Source organism: Octopus bimaculoides, chromosome 11, assembly GCF_001194135.2.
Source record: "Octopus bimaculoides isolate UCB-OBI-ISO-001 chromosome 11, ASM119413v2, whole genome shotgun sequence".
In the NCBI taxonomy this organism is placed as follows: Eukaryota; Metazoa; Mollusca; class Cephalopoda; order Octopoda; family Octopodidae; genus Octopus; species Octopus bimaculoides.
The window spans coordinates 80,754,630-80,780,332 of NC_068991.1; the positions used below are offsets into that span (position 1 = coordinate 80,754,630).

Sequence of the window (25,703 nt, forward strand, 5' to 3'; positions counted from 1 at the left end):
GGGCTCTATACCCCTTTCTTATTTTTTCTGACCAGGCTCCCGTGGTTTTATGGGTTTTTCCACGTGTAACCTTTCCTTTTTCGAAGCGCCTCCCCCTTTGGGAGTTCTACTTATTTATTTATCTATTTATTTATCTATTTATTTATTATATCTTTCTCCGTTTTCTTCCTCTGTTTAGACAAACTTTCCTACCTTTTCGGACAAAACCTTTTGTAACCTTCGTCCTGTCTTTGTCCTTACATGTTTTTAATTGATATTAGCCCTTGTGGCCAATAAAACGAATTAATTATTATTATTATTATTATTATTATTATTATTATTATTATTTGTAATGTACTGCTAGACAACTTTACATATTACATGCATTCACTTTATAGTATTCAAACTGGCATATCCAACCCAAATATTCTACCTGTTTTGTGTTCAAACTGGTCAGATCTGGCCTCTCATACCTACTTGACAATGTCATTCTAAAAATAAACAATCCCATTCCTGAAATTTCAAAGCAACAAGATAATCTATGATTAATTCAAAACAATGTGAATAGATAAGCATTACATTCAACAGAATAAGCTGAATGCTAAACGGTTGATGCCCTAAAAAGATTTTTTTTCTTTTCCTGGATAATGTCTGCTGAAATTGGGTTGCATCTTTCATGTCCAGGTGTCTCTTATGCCATCAAATACAATCATATTAATTCCAAAATAATTTTCTTAAGATTTCACTTGATTTTCCTTTTTTTTTTTTGTCTTTGTTTTTCAGCTTTCCATTAATTTATATTAAGTGTAACAGAAAAGTTTGATCAAGATTAAAGATGGAAGAAACGGAGTCTTTAATCAACCAAGACTACATACCTATTGACAAGTAAGTAGAAAAATAATTCCTTTCTGTCGTTAATCATTTAACTAATTAACCTATCAAGTGTTTCTTTAATTATTCAGCCATTCATTCAATCAGCTAAGTTCTTCCATCATTTGAAACCTCATCAGTGTTGCCCTCAGGATTCTGATGAACTGAACTGATTGATTGATCAACCGCACAATTAATCCAACAGTCAATTAGTTAATTACTTAAATGATTAACTAGTTGACTAATAACAACTGTTTCAAATAACTGTTTGAAGGGCATCAATTTTAGGGGAAAGAGATAGTTGATCACATTGATCCCCAGTGCACAGCTGGTACTTATTTTACAGACCTGGATGAAAGTAAAATTTAAACTCAGAACATAAATCTAAATGAAACACCATTAAACATTTTGTCTGGCATTTTAATAATTGTGTCTGCTTGCCGCCTTCAGGTGACTAATCATAAAACAGGAAGTGAAACAGAACTAGTTCATGTGCTACTTATTAAGGATAATGATCCTTCAAAACAGGACCCCTTATCTTGGTTTGATTAATATTTATATAGGCACAAAGGGAAAGCTTGCTTTCTCTTCACATGGTCCCAGGTTCAGTTCTGCTGCTTGCCACTTTGGGTAGGGGTCTCCTGTTCTAGCCCAGTGCCAATTAAAAAGTTGTGAGCCAGTTTCATTGAAAGAAGCCCATCATGTGTGTGTGTATATACACACATATATATATATATACATAAATATGGGTATGTGTGCACACACACACACACTTGGAAAATTTCATTATGTATATTTCAACAATCTTTTACTGATGAAAAAATATCCAGATATAAACCAATTGAAAATACTGCATGGAAATAGCAATGAATCTGTTCCAACAAAGCAGAAATTATTACAGAAATAATAAATAAATCTTTTTTTCACTATTTGTCAATTTAAATGTTGGTTGGTTGGTTGGTTGGTTTGGTTTCTTTAGTCCCACTTTCTGCCATAATCGAAAGAGAAAGATCATCTGTGTGTGTGCATAACTGTGCATATGCATGTGCAACTCTGTGTGTATGTGATTGTGTTTCTCTCTACCAAATCCACTCACAAAGCTTTGGTTGGTTTGGGTCTATAGTAGAAGACACTTGTCCAAGGTGCCATGCAGAGGGACTGACTGAACCTAGAACCATCTGGATGGAAAGCAAATTACCACACAATCACACACACACACACACAGAGAATTGCACATGCAAATGGAAGCAGAGAAAAAGTGGATGTGAAAACAATGATGACTCCATTGCAAATCTTTTGGTTTTGTTCCTGAAATCTGTCCCGGTTAGTTATATAAATCTGAGCAAACTTGGTTTATACTCAATAACACCAATTAATAATTAGGTCATTACAAATTTATTTTTAATTACTTTTCCCAGTATACAATCATTAATAATAGCTAATGTAACGAGGTTAATTATATGGGTGGGTGTTGTTTAGCCTCAGTTTAAGCTTTATCTCATAGATCTGTGATCAAAGACATTCCGACTGTGACCATCCTCTATTGTTTCTTATGCAAGAAAACTCAGGACCTGATTGTCTAATGTGGTGATTTAAAGGAAGTTTGACTGCTATTTCTAACAGATTAAGTACCTTTCTTTCATTGGACACTAAACTCTGCTTGCGAAGACCTGTTGAGGCAAGTGAAATTGAAATCAAATTCGATGACAGCACCGCATGACTGGCATCCGTGCTAGTGGAACGCTAAGAGCACCATCTGAGCATCATCGTCACCTGGGCTGCTGACTGGCCCCCATGCCGGTGACATGTAGAAAGCACTGCCTTACTGGCACTTGTGCTGCTGGTGTGTGGAAAACATTCGAGCGAGGGCATTGCCAGTGCCACTGGACTGACTCCTGTGCAGGTGGCACGTAAAAAACACCATTTGAGCATGGCCGTTGCCAGTACTGTGTGACTGGCCCTCGTGCCGGTGGCATGTAAAAGCACCCACTACACTCTTGGAGTGGTTGGCGTTAGCAAGGGCATCCAACTATAGAAACTCTGCCAGATCAGATTGGAGCCTGGTGCAGCCATCTGGCTCACCAGTCCCCAGTCAAACCATCCAACCCATGCCAGCATGGAAGGCGGATGCTAAACAAGGATGATGATGATGATGATATATATATATATATATATATATATATATATATATATTTGGCACACACACACACGCACAGCCACTGCTTGACAACCAGGGTTGGTTTTATTTGTGTCCCTGTAACTTAGCAGTTTGGTAAAAGAGACTGAAATAAGTCCTAGTATCAATTCATTCGACTAAATATTCTTCAAAGCAGTGTTGCCCCAGCATGGCCGCAGTCTGAAACAAGTAAAAGAATAAAAGAAAGAGCAGAAACTAGTGACCAGAAGCTTGTTGTATCTATGTGGGTATTGTCATCATCACCACCACCATTTTAAGTGCTTTTTTCCATGCAGTCATGGATTGGGCAGGTTGTCATGTTCCAAGTCATTTCTATCCAAATATTCTTTTATATTCACCTTCTTGTAACTTGAAGGCTCACACACACTGACAACACCTTGTCACCACCATCTCTTTTCTCTCTTTCTATCTCCGGGTAATCCTGCATCTCCTTTTCAGCATCCTACCTGTTTGTGTCTCCCTGCAACACTTGACATTAAAGTCGTTTCCCTCAATGCTACATGACCACTTGGTTGAGGCGGTGGTGGGGGGTCTTGTGAGTTATTTGGTAACATTGCTCTTGTTGTGGTTGGCATTAAGAAGGACATCCAGCCATAGTAGAAACCAGAAGCAAACATTACAGCTCCACGCAGTCCTCTCTGACTTGGTCAGATCTTGTGAAACTCTCCATTCCAGACATGTTTCTGTTTTTTGATGGCTTAGTTCCAGTTATTCCACAATATAATTATATTTTTATCCTTTGATAAACAGAAATTTACCAAAATGCCCCACAAGCATTAGATGTGGGCAGCCTTCAACATTTTCTATCCCAAAGGTTTTTTTAAACCCAACATTTATTTACTGGCTATAGTTTATAGCTCTCTCTGCTTGGAGTTCTACAGTTAAAAACAAATTATTACATAAATATATGTCTAAAGGCAAAAATTCAAAAATATGAACAGATTGTTTTTCTATATATGTGGGTTCAAATGTGTATTTCTACTTGTGCAAGTGTATGTTTATGTTTGTGAGGTTTTTTTTTTTTTTGTATTATATTGTTTTCTCTGTCTCTCATATTAATCTGATATTTGCTTTTTTTTATTATCTTTTTCAGATATCATTTGGTTTATATAATAACTTATTTGTTAGGGGTTACCACTCTCTTGCCATGGAACTTTTTTATCACAGGAGAAAAGGTTTGTTTATTTGTTTGTTGTTGCTATTGTTACTGTTGTTGCCAGGATTTCATACTTGATACTTAGCTTCATATAATCTCTTGGGTGTGTTTTTAATTAATGGTGGGTGAGTGAGTGAGTGTATGTATGTGTGTGTGTGTGTGTGTGTGCGCGCGCGTGCGTGGGCGTGTGTGTGTGGATGTACGCATGCATGTGCATAGCAGTGTTCCAACTCAAATTCAGTAATGTAAGCTAATGAAAAACTCATTAATTATATTAAGTATTCCTGTAATACTGTAATTACTGAGTCTAGATAATTCAGGAACATGACCATGTGCATCTCTGTACTTATTGACATTGTAAAAAACCATTAGTTCCTTTTTGTCTGTTAATCCTGACTGCTTGTCCACTTAGTTGTATATTTAACCCTTTTTTTTTTATCAATGTACCTGATATCACATCCAGTTCTATCAGACAAACTTCCTGGTTAAAGTAAATTTAAACTTCTTCAACCACCAGCTTTAATAATCCTTTCTATTCGGTCATCCCATAAATAATGTGGTTTTTTTATACTTCTTTTATTTTTGAAAATTAAGATAAAGTTCTTTTTTAATGTAAAATATTCTCTCCTTCATTTTCTACAATGTTCTTCCATCTTTCTGGTAGACTTGCAAGACCCCTCTTCCAAAATTCACTTGTCTGTGACAAAAAATATTCCTTCAATACTGTTCCGACCTTGTCTACAGAATTCATATTTTTTCCATCCAAATGATTTGGAAGACTGCAGAATAAATGATAATCAGATGGGGCAATGTCTGGCAAATATGGTGGGTTTCGGCTTCATTTCCCATTCAAACTGTTCCAGGCAGTTTGGGTTTAGCAATCTTAAAAGAAAACCAAACTAAGAAAAGAGCAAACCTTACTAACCTATTCATCCTGAAGAGAGCTTAGAGACACAATGAACGGGTTGTGTCTGAGGTCCCTAACCGTTAACTGTGGGGTTGAGAATATGGGATCATTTATACTGTTAGAGTAAATATTTTTTCTGCTAACCTCCTCAGCAGGAGAGTGCATATGTGCTAGCTGTATTTTTTGTCTTTCAGGTAGATTGAGGACAGCTAGAAACTGCATTTTATTTTTAAGGGTTTGGTCTGGAGGAAATGGTTGTATTCATGGCTTCTGCAGGCTCCTTAACCCTTTTGTTACTATATCTCTGTTGAGATGCTCTGTGTTTCTTTCAATTAATTTTGAATGTAACAAAGAATTTAGTAAAATAACTTTGTTATCATTAAGCTAGTGTTAGGAACATAAATTGTGACTAAGGTTTGGTGGAAGATTTTAATTCAGAACTTATGAAAACAAGACATTTAGTACTCCAGAGCCAGAGGCAGTTTCAGGCAGGTGGGTATCAAAAGGGTTAAGCAAAGCTTAACAGCTTCAGGAAAAAAAGGGGCAGGGGATGGATTCCAGAGGGGTGGTTTTGGAATGTAAAGAGTGTGTTTTGACTGAAAGAATTGATACACTCATCATCATCGTTGTTTAATGTCCACCTTCCATGCTGGCATGGGTAGGACGTTTGAATGCTTGGTCATGTACTCAGTAAGAGGTACTGAGTTTCATATAATCAATGGCCAAACATGTTGTGTGAGTACAGTTGTATGGTTGTGTGTTTTTTAGAAGTTTATTTCACAGCTACAAGATGCAGCAGAAAAATCTCCTTGTTTCACCATTCTTAATAAACTTTACAACAGCAAACATACAGTGGGCACCAGTCCCAACCATGTTTGTATGAGTAAATAATAAACGGTAAAATAGTAGCTCACCAGTCCTCAGTCAAATCGTCCAACCCATGCTAGCATGGAAAGCGGACGTTAAATGATGATGATTTTTATTATTATTATTATTATTATTATTATTATTATTATTATTATTATTATTATTATTATCATTATTACAAGGGTTTATCTTAAAATGTGCTTTTAAGATAAATTCTTATAAATTGCCCGATTTATTTTTGCCTTAACAATGGCAACTTTTTAACAATTCTTTTTCTCTTTGTATTTTGCAGTATTTTCACTTCAAGTTAAGAAACACGACACTGCCCAGCAATACATCATATGTTACACCATTGCAACACTACTTTGAAAGTTCCCTTGCAGTTTCAGCAACAATCGCAAATGTCCTTTGTAATATAATTGTAGTAATAATTGTTAAACGGTAAGTTTATATCAGAACCATTTATAATATCTCTGGCACCAAGATTGCTACTAGTCATGATAATTTGACTATACTTTACCCAAAGTTTGTTATCATGTACCTGACAACTATATTTAACCTTTTTTAGTGCAGAAATCAAACAAATCTTCTCAAACTTTCATTACCCTTCACTGCAAAAAGCAGTTCTATACACCAATCTATCTTTTGTTGAGGAATGTTATTTTTGAAACTATTTCCTGTTGAGATATGTCAAGTTTATTGAGGCAATGTGACTTGCAGAAAATACCAGTGTTATGTTTTACTAAATACTTAACATCATTATTGAAATAACTATAAATTTTAATTTTGCAGTTAAAAGATTCTCTTTCAATACCTATTTACCTGAGACTGCTCTTGAATTTTCAAATTTTTTTGTTTAAAAGTGATCTAAGTTAAACCCTTTCATCAAAATTTCTTGTTGTTTCAAATACCATCTTTAATCCAATAATGGATTAAAAGCAACAGCTGTCTACAAGGGCTAATGCGCTCAAGAAGTTAACTGCCATTAATCTTAATCTATAAATTGAGTTCAAACCTCCTCATTAATACTTTTGAGTCTAGCATTGCTGGTCTTCTTAGCAGCTCCTGCAACTAGTTGTTCTCTCTCAGAAGAGAACTTCCTTGAAAAGTGAGAGGACCACCCAAGTGGGCTTAAATAAAGTCATAGTTGACTGTATTCAGAAAAAAACAGACAGGTGCCATTTTGTCCCTAAGTTTAGGGGCACATCAAAGAGACTTCAAAATGACTGTTGTTTCCCAGCCACTTCTAGGTTGATTTATGTGAATTTCAAATCACCAATACTTGACAGGTATGTAATTATATTGTTTCCAGAAGAATAAAAGACAAAGTTAATCTCAGTAGGATTCGAACTCAGAATATAAAGACTGCAAATATTTTGTCTGAAACTCTAAAGTTTCTGTCAATCCACCATATTGTTCTTGTTGTTGTAGCAGTGGTGGTGAAGCTAATAATCACGATGATCATCATCATCATCATCATCATCATCGTCATGGTGATAATAATGATCATGATGGTGGCAGTGGGGATAACAATAATAAACTATTTTCTTTTCTTCTCTTCTTTCTCAGAGTTGGCATGAAAACCCGCTTTATTACCTCATTCGTATCAATAATACTACTGCTTGGGTTGACTGTAAGTTTTGTGAAGGTCAATACAAACTCTTGTAAGTATCACTAAATTTTTATTTATAAAAAAAAAAGAAGCTTCTAATGTTTTTTCTCTCTCCTACATCCTACAGCTTGTGTGGTTAAAAGGTTTGTCCCTCAATCACATGGCTTTGGATTTTAGCTTCAACACCATTATACAACACACAGAGCAAGTATTTTATTTTATAGCCTCAAGTTGACCTGTACCTCATTAGTAAAATTTGGTTGGGGCAAATTGTACAGAAACCCATCACACACACACACACACACACCCTCTTTTCTAAAATGTGACTCCTTTACAGCAATAAAACATGTTCTGCTCTTCCCCCTTTTTTCATCTATTTATCCCTCATCTCCTAGCATAAAGCTTCCCAGTCAGGGGTCATAGTCTTGCAAGTTGCATGATGACATCATTAGGGCTGGTGGCATGGAAAAAGCTCTCAGTACATACTGTGAAGTGATTGGCATTAGGAACACCCGCAATAATCATGCCAAAGCAGACAATGGAGCCTGATGCCATCCTTGGGCCCATTAGGTCCTGTCAAACTTCCTAGCCCATGCCAGCATGGGAGATGGCCATTAAATGATGATTTTATATATAAAAAATATATGTGTGTATATGAGGTGCAAGTGTGGCTGTATAGTTAAGAAGTTTGCTTCTTTCTGCCTCCATCTGATTCATCATGCAAGAATAGAAGGGGGGGGTTCATTAAAATGATGATGTGGTCCAGTCTCACTGCATAGAACCTTGGGGCAAGTGTCTTCTACTATAACTTGAGACTGATTAAAGCTTTGTGAGTGGAACTGGTAGAAGGAAACAGAAAGAAGCCCATCTACTATATGTAGATGGGCTTCTTTCTGTGTGTGTGTGTGTGTGTGTATAGGGAAAATTATAGCTTTATTAGCAGAGATACCTGACGTTGCTCAGGATTAAAATGGTATAGCTTGTATATATATATATATATATATATATATATATATATATATATTACAGTTATGCTGAAACAGGTGATACAAAAAGGTGCAGCATTGACGACAAAACATTTGTGGAGGAAATGCTAAAGCTTTGCATAAACAACAATTTGAGTTTAACACACCAATTTGGACAGAATTATCATTTTTTTAAAGAATAGGATGGATCATATCTGAAAGCATTCCAGATGTTGTAAAAAACAAATTTGTACGCGGTCCGTTTTGGAGAGCTATTCTATTGGACCACTGTGTAATCTAGCATGCTAAAGGATTTCTAAATGATTCAGCATTAAGTGCTGCAGCATGTCTTTGCTGATCTTGAGAAAGCGTCATCTCCCTTCTGTCTTGGGACTCCATCAGATGTGCTGCAGTTGAAAACTAGAAATACATATTACGGCACCAATGCCAACGTCGTCTCCTTCATTGGACACTAAACTCTGCTTGCGAAGACCTGTTGGGGCAAGAGAAATCGAAATCGTAATTGAATCAAATTCGATGACTGGCACCTGTGCCAGTGGAGCACTAACAGCACTGTCTGAACGTGATCATTGCCAGAGCAGCTGTCTGGCTTCCGTGCCTGTGACCCGTAAATAGCACCATTTGAGTGTGATCGTTACCAGTGTCGCTTTACTGGTACTTGTGCTGGTGGCACGTTAGAAAATCATTCGAGTGAGGTCGTTGCCAGTGCCACCGGACTGGCTCGTGTGCAGGTGGCACATAAAAAACACCATCTTGAGCGTGGCCATTGTCAGTACCGTGTGATTGGCCCTCGTGCCGGTGGCACGTAAAAGCACCCACTACACTCTCTGTGCTCTTGATCCTGAGCACTTCTCTTCCAGTTCTCAGGGTCAATATCTCATTTTTTGAAGTTGACTTTCAGGACATTTTTGAATCCTTTCTTTTGCCCTCCACTTCTTTGTTTTCCTTCTTTTGGCTGGAAGTAGAGAAGCTGCCTTTAGTGGGCAATCGTTGTCCATCCAGACAACATGACCAATCCATCTCAGCTCTTTCTGGACGATGATAGCTTCAATGGAAGTTATGTTGGCTTCTTCTAACACACTGATTTTTGTTCTTCTTTCTTCCCGCTTTATGTTCAGATTACTTTCAGGGCAGCATTGGTGGTACTTTTTGAGGGCTTTGAGATTTTGTTTTGGGATCTTAAGCAGGCAAGATTGAAAAACTTGCTATTAGTTTAATAAATAATTTCAATTCCTGATGGGATATTACCCTTCATCATTTCATTGATGGTGCCAATGAGGATAGTGAAAAGTGTGGGAGCTATGATGCAGCCTTGTTTTACTTCTCTTCTTATAAACATTGATACAAAAACTGAAAACTGGTTCTTTATGAAAAAGCCCTGTGAGTTATTTGTTCTGTGTGAAATTGCAGACACTTCCTTATCATTCTTGCCATTAGATATGCATTAAAACTTGTTTTGAATATTTTCTATTGCAGATCAAACTGCATTCTTCGTCATCGTTCTCTTGACAATAATATTTCTAAGTGGTGAGTATTTTTTTGTTATCTCATGTTTGTTTATCTGTGGGAAAACGAGCTAGCTTTATACCATCATCATCATCATCACCACCACCTTAATCATTTAGCATCTGTATTCCATGCTGGTATAGATTGGATGGTTTGACAGAATCCAACCATCCAAACGACTGTGTCAAACTCCTTTTGTCTGTTTTGGTATTGTTTCTATGGTTGGATGCGCTTCCCAATCACAGCCATCTTACAGAGTGAGTGGGTGTTTTCTCGTATCACCAACAGTAATGCAGTTGCCAAGTAGCTTTTGTAAGACATGACTTCTTGGTTGAGGGAGATGGCTTTATGCCAGGTGTTGAAAGGCAGGTGGATAACAGAGGCCCAATTGGGAAAGGAGAGAAGAAGCTAGTAATGAGATGCCAGAACATACCGTCAAGGTACAGAAAGGTGAATGTGATGGGGATGGCGATAGAAGAACAAGTGAAGGGTATAGGGACAGGGGATGAGGTAAGTTTGTATGAATGTGAGGTGAGCATCAGTTGAGTGGAAGTAGGGCAGAAATCAAAGGTATGTAAGAGTGAAAAATGTGTATGTATATATATATATCATCATCATCATCATCATCGTTTAACATCCACTTTCCATGCTGGCATGGGTTGGACGGTTTGACTGAGACCTGGCAAACCTGGAAGCTGCACCAGGCTCCAATCTAATCTGGCAAGGTTTCTATAGCTGGATGTAGAAACCTTGCTACTATACTCCAAGAGTGTAGTGAGTACTTTTAATGTGCCACCAGCACGAGAGCTAGTCAGATGGCACTGGCATCAACCATGCTTAAATGGTGCTTTTTACATGCCACTGACATTGGAGCATCGACCATGCTTGAATGATGGTTTCTATGTACCACTGGTACAGGTGCCAGTCAGGCACAACTGACATTGGCTACAACTACAATTTCGCTTGACTCAACAATTGAAGGGTAGTTTTAAACTGGCTGATTATTATTATTATCAATAATATTAATACGCTAACTTTTTGTTTTTGTACGAACCTGTTGTGTGCGTCGCATTTCCTTCAAAGTGGCAAAGCGAGGAGGACAGAAAGGAAGTAAGAGAGGGAGAGAGAGTGAAAGAGACAGTGAGTGGTGACGGCGTTTGTTTTATGTTTTTAAATGTTTCAGAGAAGACACAAGTGAGAGAGGAAGAGAAAAAGTGAGAGAGAGAGTGAAAGACACACTGTGTGGTGTTCGTTTTGTGTTTTTAAATATTAATCACATTGCAAGAGAGGTAGATACATAGATACACATTATTAAATCAAAAGCAGGAGAGAAGAGGGACACAAAGGAAGAGAAAGAGACAATAGATACATAAATCCAAAAGTTCATAGATAGACACAGCAAATATTGGATGTTAATTTCACTCTTCGTTAACCGCACGAGCATAAAATTAACTCACAATAACGAAGAGGAGGTTCAGAACTATCCATTTGCATTCATAAACCCACTCACTCCATCCGGTATGCCTCCTCATCGCCTCAACTTAAAAGTAGGGGCTACTATAATGCTGCTCAGGAATCTTTCGATCAGTCAAGGATTATTCAATGGAACTCGTATGAAAGTGCAAAGACTTCATGAACATTGTGTAGAGGCATCATTGGTAACAGGCTCCAACAGAGGCCGTACAGTTCTAATCCCCAGAATTAGACTTAGCCCAAGTGATGCAAATATTGCATTCACATTAAACAGACTTCAGTTTCCACTTCGACTTGCATATTCAATGACAATTAATAAGGCTCAAGGGCAAACATTTGAAAGAATTGGAATACATTTGCCTCAACCGGTATTTTCTCATGGCCAATTATATGTCGCATTTTCAAGAGCACGAGCTATGAACAATATCAAAGAAAGAGTTGTGACACTCAATTGGGATAACAGACGAGGCCAAAAACGTGGTGTGACATACACACAAAATATTGTCTACCATGAAGTACTGTGAGGAAGACCACCACACCAGCCAGTCCATCATTATACATCCACATTACACCTTTAAGATTGGGGAACCAGTTAGGGGCCGGCTGGATCTCCCTTGACATACCAGCAAACCACAAAATTGCACCAGCCAGCATCACCACTACCTCCAAGCCCATCATATATATGTGTGTTTGTCCCACCACCACCATTGCTTGACAACTGATGTTGGTGTGTGTGTCCCTGTAATTTAGCTGTTCAGCAAAAGGGACTGATAGAATAAGCACCTGGTTTACAGGGAATAAGTCCAGGTGTCAATTTCTTTGACTAAAGAGTGGTGTTCCAGTATGGCTACCGTCAAAATACTGAAACAAGTAAAAGAATAAAAGAATACCAGAAGAACGTTCCGCACCACTAAACCAAGAAAGTTCTTTGAATATGTACAATGCATTCTAAGGTTAAATAGTAATTCTGTTTACGTTTGTGTAACTGATATATTTTAGTCATTGGTGTTACATTACTTTCTATATTCTCTAACTGTCACAATATACTTTTCTAGGCCTCAATTTTTTTGTGGGGAGGGGGCCAGTTGATTAGATCAGCCCCAGTACATAACTGGTACTTAATTTATCAAACCCCAAAGGACGAAAGACAAAGTCGACTTTGGCAGAATTTGAACTCAGAACGAAAAGACAGATGGTCATAATATACAAACACTCCGAGAGTGTAGTGTGTGCTACAGTCAGGCACTACTGGCAACAGCCACGCTCAAATAGTGATTTTTATGTGCCACCTGCCCGAGCCAGTCCAGCGGCACTGGCAATGACCTTGCTCGAATGTTGTTTTTCATGTGCCACCGGCACAAGTGTCAGTAGAGCAACACTGGTAACGATCACACTAGAATGGTGCTTTTTCCATGTCATCGGTACGGGAGCCAGTCAGTGGCCCTGGCAACAATCACACTCCATTAGCACAGATGCCAATCATGTCAGTAGCTGGGGAAGGTGCACTGAAAGTGTAGCTGCCAGAATAAGAATAGCCTGGGCAAAGTTCAGAGAGCTCCTACCTCTGCTGGCGACAAAGGGACTCTCACTCAGAGTAAAAGGCAGACTGTATGACGCATGTGTACAAACAGCCATGCTACATGGCAGTGAAACATGGGCCGTGACTGCTGAGGACATGCGTAATATTGCAAGAAACAAAGCCAGTATGCTCCAATGGATGTGTAATGTCAGTGTGCATACTCGATAGTTCAAGTACCTTGAGAGAAAAGTTGGACCTAAGAAGCATCAGTTGCGGTGTGCAAGAGAGACAACTGCGCTGGTATGGCCATGTGGCGAGAATGGATGAGGATAGCTGTGTGAAAAAGTGCCACACCCTAGCAGGTGAGGGAACCTGTGGAAGAGGTAGACCCAGGAAGACCTGGGATGAGGTAGCGAAGCACGACCTTCGAACTTTAGGCCTCACCGAGGCAATGACTAGTGACCGGGACCTTTGGAAATATGCAGTACGTGAGAAGACCCAGCAAGGCAAGTGAGAGCATAATCTGTGGCCTCTTCCAGAAGTGTAGCCAGCTCACTTATTCGTATCTTTACTTCATTGGACACTAAAAACCCTGCTTGCGAAGACCTGTTGAGGCAAGTGAATTTGGAATTTGAAATCTGAAATCGAAATCGAACTGAATCCAACGACTGGCACCCAAGTCAACTTCTCCTTCATTGGACACTAAACTCTGCTTGCGAAGACCTGTTGGGGAAAGTGAAATTGTAATTGAACCATACTCGATGACTGGTCACCGTGCCAGTGAAGCACTAACAGCACTGTCGAGTGTGTTCATTGCCAGAGCAGCTGTTTGACTTCCGTGCTAGGAGCCCGTAAATTGCACCATTAGAGCGTAATCGGGCATGTTAGAAAATCATTCGAGCGAGGTCATTACCAGTCCGGCTGGACTGGCTCCCATGCAGGTGGCATGTAAAAAACACCTTTTTGAGCATGGCCATTGCCAGTACCGTGTGACTGGCCCTCGTGCCAGTGGCACGTAAAAGCACCCACTACACTCCCGGAGTGGTTGGCATCAGGAAGGGCATCCAGCTGTGGAAACACTGCCAGATCAGATTGGAGCCTGGTGCAGCCTTCTGGCTTGCCAGTCCTCAGTCAAATCATCCAACACATGCCAGCATGGAAAGCAGACGTTAAACGATGATGATGATGATGATGATGATCATTATTATTATTCATATTATTCATACTTTTTTGCCCCTCGCTCATGTTATCTCTATTTTCAGATCTTTATATTTGGATAATTTTTCCCCTTTTAGTATACCTAATCATTATCATTATTGTTTATCAGGATCATCTGCTGTATTGAATGCCACAGCCCTTGGTTTCGCCAGTATAATGCCAACTAAATATATCAATGCCTTAATGGGTGGACAGGTGAGTGTCAATAATGAAAGCTTACAAATGATGATAAGGGTGGGTCACAATAACAGCACAACCACTGACTATGTTTTGCAAATAATTTCTTACATTTCTACATTCTGGTTTCAAGTTTCTTCAGAGGTTGAATTCAATTCTCATCCTCCTGAGGTCAACAAATTATTGTTACTAATCAAGTAATGGACTATAGACCCTTTCTTTCAAAGTTATGGACTTGTGCATGTTAGAAATCAATTTTAAGTTATCTTCCATTACAGTGAACTTTGTAGGATTTGAAATCAAACCAAGAACAATTGCAACTAAATTATGCAAGCCATCTTGTCCATCATGCTCAAAAGTTTCTTATTTCTTTCTTGCCCACAGGGGGGCTAAACATAGAGGGGACAAACAAGGACAGACAAAGGAGTTAAGTCGATTGCATCGACCGCAGTGCGTAACTGGTACTTAATTTATCGACCCCGAAAGGATGAAAGGCAAAGTCGACCTCTGCGGAATTTGAACTCAGACCGTAACGGCAGACGAAATGCTGCTAAGCCTTTCGTCCGGCATGCTAATGTTTCTGCCAGCTCACCACCTTCATGCTCAAAAGTTTCTGTCTTCCATCATCCTTAATAATAATTATATATATTTTTTTTTACATGAACACAAAAGCACGAAACATAATGTTTATTCTGGCAAGATTTGACCTTTCTGTGTAAAGAAATCTAACTTTACTGGTGCTATGTTGTGACGCAACCTGTACACTCTGTAAAGTGGTTGGTCAATGTACTGAGATATCAATGGGTAGAGGAAACTCTTGTGCCATATGGAGGACATGAGAACCTCTCTAGTGCTGTTGCCAAGATAAAATGCACCCAATACACTCTGTGAAGGGTTAAGTATTAAAAAAAGGCATCAAACCATAGAAATCATGCCCATGACCGAAATGAAAGGGCAGTAACTCTGCAAAAGAACTGACAAGGATATGGGTAACAGCTGTAAAACAATGATGACAATGAGAGAAGTAGACTGTGGGGCATCATCCAATATCCTTGCTTTCAGACGTTGTGCTTATGTTAGAAGTAATAATTATATTGATATAAAAGTTGGTCCATCCTTTACATTGCATAGAGATGGGAGAGAGAGAGTGAAAGAAAAATACAGAGTGACAGGTGCAGGATGAGTGCACATACTAGGCTTGGGGCAGGCAATGAGTAAAGGAACAGTACTCACAGTGAGAGAAAACGAATCATTGAGACAAAAGATAAAGAAGAGAAGAAGTAAATGACAGTAGTTATGGAAGGAATTATACAAATGAGAAATTTGTTGATTTAATTTCATTTTAAGATATTTTTCTTTTGAAAATCAATATTCATTTCATCATTTTGTATGATCACCAAGAAATTTATTAAAAGTTAAAGGTGGTGAGCTGGCAGGATTGTTATCACGCTGGGGCAGAATGTGTAATGGCATTTCATTCATCTACTGAGTTCAAATTCTGCCAAGTTCAGTTTTGCCTTTCATCTTTTTGGGGTTGATAAAATAAGTACCAGTTAAACATTGGGGTCATTGTAATCAATGTACCCCTCCCCTAAAATTGCTGGCCTTGTGCCAAAATTTGAAACCAATGATAATCAAGATCCATATTTCTGTCTTAAATTGCATATTATCTCTAATTTTCTTTTCTTCCTCCTTCAAGGCTCTCGGTGGAACTTTTGCTTCTTTGGCAAATATCTTGGCATTGGCTACACTTCATTCAGTTACAGACAGTGCTCTACTATACTTCATAATTGCCATCCTAGTCACCATTTTAACCTTCTTTGGATACTTCTATTTCTACAAATTGGTAAGTCATGTTTATCTCAATAGTTTGGCATTTCATTTTACTTTTACTGCCATATTTCTTGTCTTTCTTTGTACGTTTTCTCTTTCTCTTTTTTTTTTATCCCTTTTTTTTTTATAGCTTAGTTTGTTTGTACATATAGAATATAAGTTACTCAAAAAAAACAAAAAAACTCTCAAAATATTCTCCCACAAATGGCATCGACATAACCGTGTGGTTAAGAAGCTTACTTCTGAACCACATGGATCCAGGTTCATCTCTCCTACAACACTTTGGGCATGTGTCTTCTACCATAGCCCTGAGCTGACCAAAGTCTTGTGAGTGGATTTGGTAGATGGAAACTGAAAGAAGCCTGTCTTGTGAATGTTTCTGATGTGAGTATCACTGTCATATAAGCAATGTCATTCATTTCCAGTATTTTGTGAGACCATGTTTGGCAATGGGGAAACATTTGCTATACTTGAAAACTGATGAGGGTTGGTAATCGGATGAGACCCTGACCACAGAAAATCTACCTCAATAAACTCCATCCTTTTTGTAGTGCATCGATGACATCACAACAGAAGTTTCCCCAATTGAGAGTGAGTTCTCCTGTCAGATGAAGCTGGAACATTACTTCCTTGGCAGAAAAGCTGGAGTTGTTTGCCTTTGCTTTCCCCAGCTTCGTTGGCTGTAGCATGTCCATCCTCTGATAGGTGTTTGGACACCTAGCAGGACTTGGTTTTAGGACACCTGCACAAGTGGTGGGGGAAGGGAGAATTTTAGGGAACTGGTACTTGAGTAGAGAACAGGTAGTACTAGTTCACATGGTACCAGAAGCAGGTCTCATCGACTTTTTGATGATATCCATGATTGTCTAAATGTTTCAAAAAACTTTTAATATAATCAGGATCATGGAGGGGTATTAACATCCCCACCCTCTTCATCACCATCATTCTCATCATCATCATCATCATCATTTCCCATCCACTTTCCATGCTCCTCCTCCTCCTCTGGGCATCTTCTTACCTGTTTTTCGCTTTCAGTCCTTGTTCTCTCTCCTATTCACAGTGTAAAGTGGTTGGTTTTATGAGCAAAGAAAACGTAGGGTTATGAAGCTCTTGTCCTGTCTCACTGAGAACTAACCATTAGAATATGTGCCTTCAAAACAAGGGTACACACATACACATACATACATGCATACATACATCAGTATATATATTTATATATACCAGCATGGACAACGGATGGTTGATGATGATGATGATGATGATATATATATGTGTGTGTGTGGTGATGGTGATGGTGATGATGTAGACAACTATCCTTTTTTTTTTGTAAAACTACTCTAAACTTTTTGAAATAAATTGTTCCAAAATTAAAATCGTAATTAACTTGCCGTTTCCCTTCAAAATTTTATTCCAAAATTAGAAAGAATTATTAATCATTTATCTATTTAAATATTTCAGGAATTTTCAAGATATTATATTTTCAGAGATGGTAAGTTTCATAATTATTCTTAATTAACAAAATAAATTAAACATTTTTTTTTAATCACTAGGACTATTAACTTATTTATTTATTGTGTACTCTCATGTAAAAATATTTTGTCTTAGAACAGACAACAAACAAAATTTATGTCCAGCCAAATTAGCATAAAAGATTGCTTGTTTTTTTCAATATAGTTAGCTCTCACTAACCATTCGTCTATCCCTAGTTTACTCATTGACCACCAGATAAGGGATTGGGGAACCATGTCAAAGGCTTTCTCCATATCAACGAAAGCCAGGTACAGTGGTTTATTATCTTTGGCTAGGTAGTTCGCCTGCAGCTGTCTTACCAGAAATATAGCATCAGGCACGAACTCAAACTGCATCTCATCTAAACTGACTCTCTCCCTAATTAGTTGGGCTATGACCCTCTCCGTGACCTTCATTACCTGGTCCAACAACTTGATAGATATGTAAATACACACACACACACACACATGCATATGCACACACACAGAGTGTCCTACACACACATTAAATTATTATAAAATCAGTATTTATTAAAACATATTTCAGTTTTGAAATTTAATAGAATCTACAGAGAGAATTTGACTATTTTTATGAATGCCTGTTTTCAAACTGATGACCATTCTGGTCCCAGGCATTGCTAATAAGGTGAAGCAATGGAATCACAAACACCAAGAAACATTTTGTTCACTGTTTCTGCTTGTTATCTTTCAATGACTGCCTTCTGTTCATTGACCATTGCTGGGTATTTTTTTGTGCTGTAAACTTTGTCTTTTCAAGATCCCCTCCCCATGCGCACAGCCATATTAAAGTAAGGGTCCACCTACAAGTGATTTTACCAAATAGGTAGATTGGATGAAGTGGTTTAGTAGGATGCCTTCCACATTCATTACAACTCACACCACATCTTCGAAGCCATTTTGAATGCTTAGCATAACAGATTGTGGCATTAAGTTCAAATATACAGGACCATTCACAGTATTGCCAAAAAGGAATGGTCCACTTGAAGTGCTATTGTGGTTATTTGAACCCTAACACTCCAAATAATCTTTGTTGGAAAGAGTGCATAAAACCCCACCCTTTGGTCCCGGTCATTTTCATTGAGGGTATGGATTATTGGGGGACGGCAACTTTTCCACTGACCACTTCAAAATACAATGGATGCTTGAGTTTTTAAATTCCTACCTCACACACTTGTTGCACAGATGTTCTCTAACTCTAGCAATATGGTTCTAATACAGTTTGTTGCTTCTTTGATGTCCACAGTCTTCCAAAATATTTCCTCTGAACGTCTTGAACAGTTTAAACTTATCTCTAATTTGTGTGATGGCAAGTTGTGTCGGCAGATCTCTTTGAAACCCCCTCCTGTAACTGGTTTTGCACTTTGCCTATGTTTTCAAACTTCCAGTATCATATTTTAGGACAAAATTTCCTTTATTGAAAGTTTAGCCTGGCTTTCATTATTATTTCTAATGAATTAAATTAAAAAAATGAAAATTGAGTTACCAGCTGTTATGGTGTGCATCCATTTGTGTAGTGCGGGAGACCCTCTGTGTATATATATATATATATATATATATATATATATATATATATATATATATATATATATATATATATATATATACAAGAAATTTAGGGGTTGTGAATCCAACACACTAAGGGATGATATCTATCCAATATCCTGCTGGAAGAATACCCAATTATTATTACACAAGTGTTTTTTCATTGCATAGCAATTACATTACCAAGTGCAATAAATGGGTGAAGGTAAAAAGTTATTTTACCTTTAATGAGGTATTGCCTATGCATTGTTTTCATTTTCCAGTTGTTTAATTTTTATTATTATTATTGTTATTGCTGCTGTTGTTGTTGTTAAGGCAGCAAGCTGGGAGAGCTGTTAATGCAGTGGATGAAATGCATAACAATATTTTGCCCATTGCTACATTCTGAGTTCAAATCCTGCTGAGGTCGACTTTGCCTTTCATCCTTGTGGAGTCGATAAATCAAGTACCAGTTGAGTACTGGGGTCGATGTAATTGACTATCCCCATCCCCCAAATTTCAGGCCTTGTGCCTATTGTAGAAAGTATTGTTATTGTTGTTATTATTATTATTAGATAAAAACACACAGCTTATTTTGCTGGATATGATGGAAAGTGAGAGGAGCTGTCCACAGCCAGCAGACTGAGGTGACACTTGTTTACTGGTCATGCTTCAAGAACCCTGTGAAGAATTTTTGCAGTTCCAAGCAATTCCGATTTTTGTGGGTGTTCTACCTTCACCCTTGCACCAATCTTTTTCAGTCTCCTTTCCTCATTGACCACAACCTTCGTATTTCCCTCTTCAAATCCTCTATTATTGTTATTATTATTATTATCATCATTTTTTTTTTCTTCAGGTAGTTCCTATATTTACGATGTCCACGAAAATGATAAAATAATCAATAAACACCCAGGTCAGTCCAGTACCTGGACTGTCTTTTTAAAAGTAAGTACTGTTTTGTTAACAAAGCATACAGTGAGTGTTCTCTGTAGGTGACTTATTTTTACTGATAGAGTACAAAGTTCCAAATTTATAGAAGAGAAAAGTTAGCATCTACAAGCCATGGAATATGGTTAGTAATTTTGGGAGATGGATTTTATCATTGTCTTCAGGCAAAGTAACTTTTCAAAATGCTGTCCCGTTCTATAATGATGCTGCACATAGCAATGGATTCTCAGAGGGGGATCCAGTATATTTGTAGGGAAGGTAGCCATAATAGAGCACGTAGGATTAGGACTAGAAAGGTTTTGTTGTTCAACCCAACCTTCAATGCTACCATTTGAACTAATGTAGGGAAAAAACTTTTTAGTTTAGTCTCAAGACATTTTCCAACTAGCCATAAATACCATAGAATCTTTGATAGAAGAACCTTTAAGGTTAGCTATTCTTGTTGCAAGAACTTCACCTCTCTAATAAGCCAGCATAATACAAAAACACTAAACAAAACTATTGGCATCACTGAAGGAAACAACCAGAAATGTAATTTCAAACACCAAAGTTGCTGCCCTTTAGCAGAAGATTGTCTAATTAAAGGTGCTGTTTACAGAGCCAAAGTGCAGGTGGACAACACGGGAACCCGCTGACCAAATTTAGACGCATTTCCTTGTTCGTGAAAGTGGCTTAAATTGAATTGTTTTGATAACTCTCATGCAGTTTGCTTTGGGTTTTCCTCAAGTACAGTTTTCAAAAACTCCATATTAACAAAACTTGTTCATCTAGATCAAGGGGAATCTTCAAAAGAAAAATTTCCCAAGCAAAGTTAGCCAAACACTTGTTGGCCTTTCTGGATACTTAAAGCTTCATTTCTATAAACAGAACGAGTATTTCTTGCCCCTTTCATTGCTGAAGAGCCCATTCTGAACTTAAACAGCGTTCAATGTCATATATGCATCTGATCTAAACTCATTTTAAAAGGGTGGAAAATCAATATGAATCACTATGGTAGTCTGAAGAGAAAGAGAAAAGAACATCACACAATGTAAAAATGAATGGTTATATTGTTGTAAAAAGTAGCCTCAAAGTGACCGAATCAAAAATGCAACCAAACTTTTTTTTTCCCCAACCTAATACACACACACACACACCCACACACATGTATATCTGGGGAACAGGGTGAACTAACTCATGTGCCTCAGGTGCTTCTCTAGAGGATGCAATAGTTGACCATAAAAGCCAGAGCTAGAAATTTCTCATCATCTGAGAAATTTCATTAGAAACCAAAATGAATGTTTGTAGTCCTTTCTACTCTCCTTTTGAATCTTGGCTGCCCTATCAATCACATATCAACCAGCTTGATGTCTTTGATAAGGTCTGGATACAGCCTGAATTGACAGAATACTGACTGTGGACCTGTTGTGTAAATGTAAAACTGGTGATATTAAATCCTTTCTTTAACACTCCCAGTTAAGATAGATTGATCATATCATCAAAATGAATGACAACAGAATTCCAAAAGTCTTTATGCATATCCAGCTACATGATGGAAGCAGAAGCCTAGGAAGACCATGGCCTAGGGGCAAGGAGAAGCTCAAAGCTAACCTGAAACTAACAAAGATTCCTCCAAAAATATTTTGGAAAAAAAAAGAAAACAATTACCATGATTATCATTTCTTCTGCAGTCTTCAAAATCATTTGGACAGAAAAAAACGTGTTACCTGTTGATGAGGTCAGAATAGTAGTGGAGGAGTATTTTTCATCATGGACAGGTGAATTTTGGAAGAGGGGTCTTGCAAGTCTACAAGATAGATGGAAAAGGATTGTAGAAAATGAAGGAGAGTATATTTTAGATTGAAAAAGAACTTTGTTTATCTTAATTTTGAAAAATAAAATAAGTATAAAAAGACCACATTATTCATGGGATCACCCAGTATATGTATGTATGTGTGTGTGTATATATACATATATATGTGTATATACATATGCATACATACACACACATGTGTGCATGTGTTTGTGTGTCCTTGTCTTGACATTACAATACTGGTTATAAACAAACCTCAATGTCCTACAAGTGGTAGTATTGTTTTGTTTGCTGTGTTCCATGAGACTCTGTCTGGCCATTTATGAGGTTCATGATCAAAAGATTAGCAGAAATATTTCTTTACTTAGAAACAGGTAATGGTGATGGACGGGAAGGATGTCTGTCCATAGAAAGTCTGCCTCAGTGTATTCCATCTGACCTATGCAAGGACAGAAAAGTGGATGTTAAAATGATGATCATAATAGTGTGTGTGTGTGTGTGCATAAACACACACATGCACATCATAGAAATGCATGAACATGTACATAGCATCTACACACACACACACACACACACACACATTTTAGGTTATGCTTTAATTCATTGGTTTTGTTTTTTTCCTCCCCTCTTCAGATTTGGAAATGGGGGTTCGCAGCACTGTTGACTTTTGCTGTAACACTAAGTTGCTTTCCTGCGGCTTCCTCTAGTATTCAACCAATCAATGACCTCGGCTGGTTCAGTAATTATGACCTTTTTTTCCCTTGCAATATTCTGTCTGATATATCTGCCTCTTTTCAACTATTTGCAGCTAATTATTTGATATAGAATACCTTTGACATTTTAATATTCTCAGAATATTTTAATACATGAATTATGCAATTTTTCTTTATAAAAGTGTCAGAGAGAGAGAGAGAGAGAGAGAGAGAGAGAGAGAGATGTGATCTGTTTTGTTTTTTTTCACAATCTCTTATGAAAATGTGTCAATTGTCTGTGTTTGTACTTTGGTTTTGATTAATTTGTGATAATTGCAATTAACTGATTCCAGAAAGAAACCTTGCGTGCGTGTGTGCAAGGTGCATGATGTAAAGAGAGCCAAGTTTTATTCTCATCAACCATTGGCTTAGTTTGGTCCCTCGGTAGTTCCAGCAGTGCTTGTCATGCATTCTGCAAGGTCCCATGTTCAATCTTAATATGCATCACATTTGGCAAGCACTATTTTTTTTCTTCTTCACTAATCCTCAGTTTGACCCAAGTGGGCAATTAGTGAAATTGGATTGATGGAAACTACAAAGATGAACCAGACTCATCAATTTAATTTTATCTGATTCATGCTGCTTCTGCTTTGGAGGTTATGTGAAAGAGTTATGAAAAAACCACTTGACCATGGTTGTGCTTTTATACCATTATGTAAATTTATTTAAGTCCTTAATAGTTTGTTTACATCTTTTGTAAGATATATTTTTAACTGTAGCAGTTGAGAGATAAAGTATGTGGATCCTTGATGAGTGTTTATAAATACAAAGCTGGCTGCACCCACTTCTGTTCTCATTGCCAAAGATATTTCATTGGAACAGGTGCCTCATATATGTTACCTTAATTATCGTTACCACTTAACATCCACTTTTCCATACCTCCATGGGTCATATGGAATTTGTTGCGGGAGATTTTCTACAGCTGGATGCTCTTCTTGTCACCAACCCTCATCTCTTTCCAAGCAAAGTAATCTATGGAAGACTGGTAACAAACAACATCGCATGTATGGTGGTGATGTTCATTTACAATTATTACAACCAACAAGCATATACATACGCATGCACACACACACACACACACACACACTATACAGGATGCAATGGGTAAATTGTCACCATTTTATACTTTTAATTTCACGTATGTGCATTATTTGTTTTTGATATGTCGAGTATGCAGTATAGTAGGGTCAAATGGGCACCATCTGTGATAAAAACAGCACCATGATGCAATTCACTCTGCCAGAAATTTGGAAATGACATGCTGTACTGCTTGGCATTTGTACTGGAAGCTCCAATACAAACATTTCAGAGTGTTTGGGTGTCAATTTGAGGAAAGTGCAATCTGAGGACATGTACCGAGAGTCATAAAAATCAAACATCCAGCCAAGATCACGGTGTTTGGAGTGATCACTAGTGATAGCAACATTATGCCTCCATTCATCTTCCCACACGTCCTCAGACTCAAAACAGAGACCTACCTCAAGTGCTTGGAGGAGGTAGTGCTGCCCTGGGTGAAGTGGGTGACTGCTGAATGACCCTGTGTTTGGCAACAGGACTCTGCACCAAGCCACACAAGCAGCAGAACCCAGTTGTGGTTGTCAGACAATTTCTGCAACCACATCACCCCTAACATTTGGCCACCTAACTCCCCAGACTGCAACCCCCTTCATTATTATGTGTGGGGTGCAGTTGAGCAAGAAACCAATAAAACTCCTTGTAACACCAAAGATGAACTGAAGGCAAGGATTATGGCTGCATTCACCAATTTAAACCAGGAGACCATCCAGAAGAGTCATCTGGAGGTTGTGATTGAAGCCAATGGTGATTTTGTTGAATAAATTTACTCTTTAGTATTTCAAAATATTCTTATGTAATTTTAGTAAATATCAGGTCATCCCATAAATTCTGTCTGAATTTTGAATAAAGAAAACAAGTGATCGGATGTTATATTTAATTGTTACTTAATCATCAATGTACTTTCCCTGATTATCTATGACTTCCTTCCATCTATTTACAAGCTTTTTAATCCCATCAATGTAAAACTCTTCTGGTTTCTGTTTTGACCTCCTCCTGGCTTGCGAAAGTTATGTCCCCCAAATGATTCTGTAAGCTACAAAATAAATGGTAGTCTGAAGGAGCAAGGACGGGAGAAAAGGTGGATGAGGAATTTTTTCCCAACCAAGCTCTTCGATCTTCTGTGAGGTGATCTTTGCAGTGTGGGGTCGCACATTGTCCTTATGAAACATCATTCCTTTTCAATTCACTAAAGCGGGTCTTGTTTTCTTCAAAGCTTGGTTCAAACGCTCTAATTGCTGACAGCAGACTTGAGCATTGATTGTTGCATTAGGTGTTAACAATTCAAAGTGAATTACTCCTTTGCAATCCCATAAGATAGAGAGAAGAACCATTTTTCCATGAAGTTCCCTTCTCGGTTGTGATTGAGCTTTTTCCCTTTTACCAAGCCACTGTTTACGGCGTTTAACATTTCGATAGAAGATACATTTTTCGTCACAAGTCAAAAGATTATCCAAAAAGGGTGAAATGAGTTCGCGAGAATGGAGAGAAGAGCAGATGTCAACTCAGGATTTGTGGTTGCTTTCGGACAATTCATGAGGCACCCATTTTCTAACCTTTCCAAGTTGTTGAAGGTGACAATGAACAGTTGTATGGTTTGAACTAAGCTTTATTGATTGCCAATTCTTCAACTGATAATGCACGATTTTCTTCAAGTAATGCCTCAAGGAGCTTATCATCAAACTCAACTGGACGTCCTGTTCGATCTTCATCTTCAAGGCTGAAATCTCCACTTCTGAATTTTGCAAACCATCTGCAAGTTCTTTCATTCAAGCATTCTTTCCCAT

At 37.9% G+C, this 25,703-nt stretch overlaps 1 protein-coding gene across 1 annotated transcript in view; it reads left to right on the forward strand.

Moving 5' to 3' along the window:
- The window catches only part of LOC106877905 (equilibrative nucleoside transporter 3), a 45,700-nt gene that overhangs the window by 12,697 nt on the left and 7,300 nt on the right, over positions 1-25,703 (forward strand). Inside the window, exons 2-11 of the mRNA XM_014926956.2 lie at positions 763-864; positions 4,140-4,221; positions 6,269-6,417; positions 7,546-7,640; positions 10,051-10,101; positions 14,400-14,485; positions 16,167-16,313; positions 17,759-17,789; positions 20,207-20,295; positions 22,724-22,829. Of these exons, the coding sequence (XP_014782442.1) occupies positions 815-864; positions 4,140-4,221; positions 6,269-6,417; positions 7,546-7,640; positions 10,051-10,101; positions 14,400-14,485; positions 16,167-16,313; positions 17,759-17,789; positions 20,207-20,295; positions 22,724-22,829 (886 nt within the window). The 5' untranslated portion in view covers positions 763-814. The remainder of the gene's footprint in view (positions 1-762; positions 865-4,139; positions 4,222-6,268; positions 6,418-7,545; positions 7,641-10,050; positions 10,102-14,399; positions 14,486-16,166; positions 16,314-17,758; positions 17,790-20,206; positions 20,296-22,723; positions 22,830-25,703) is intronic.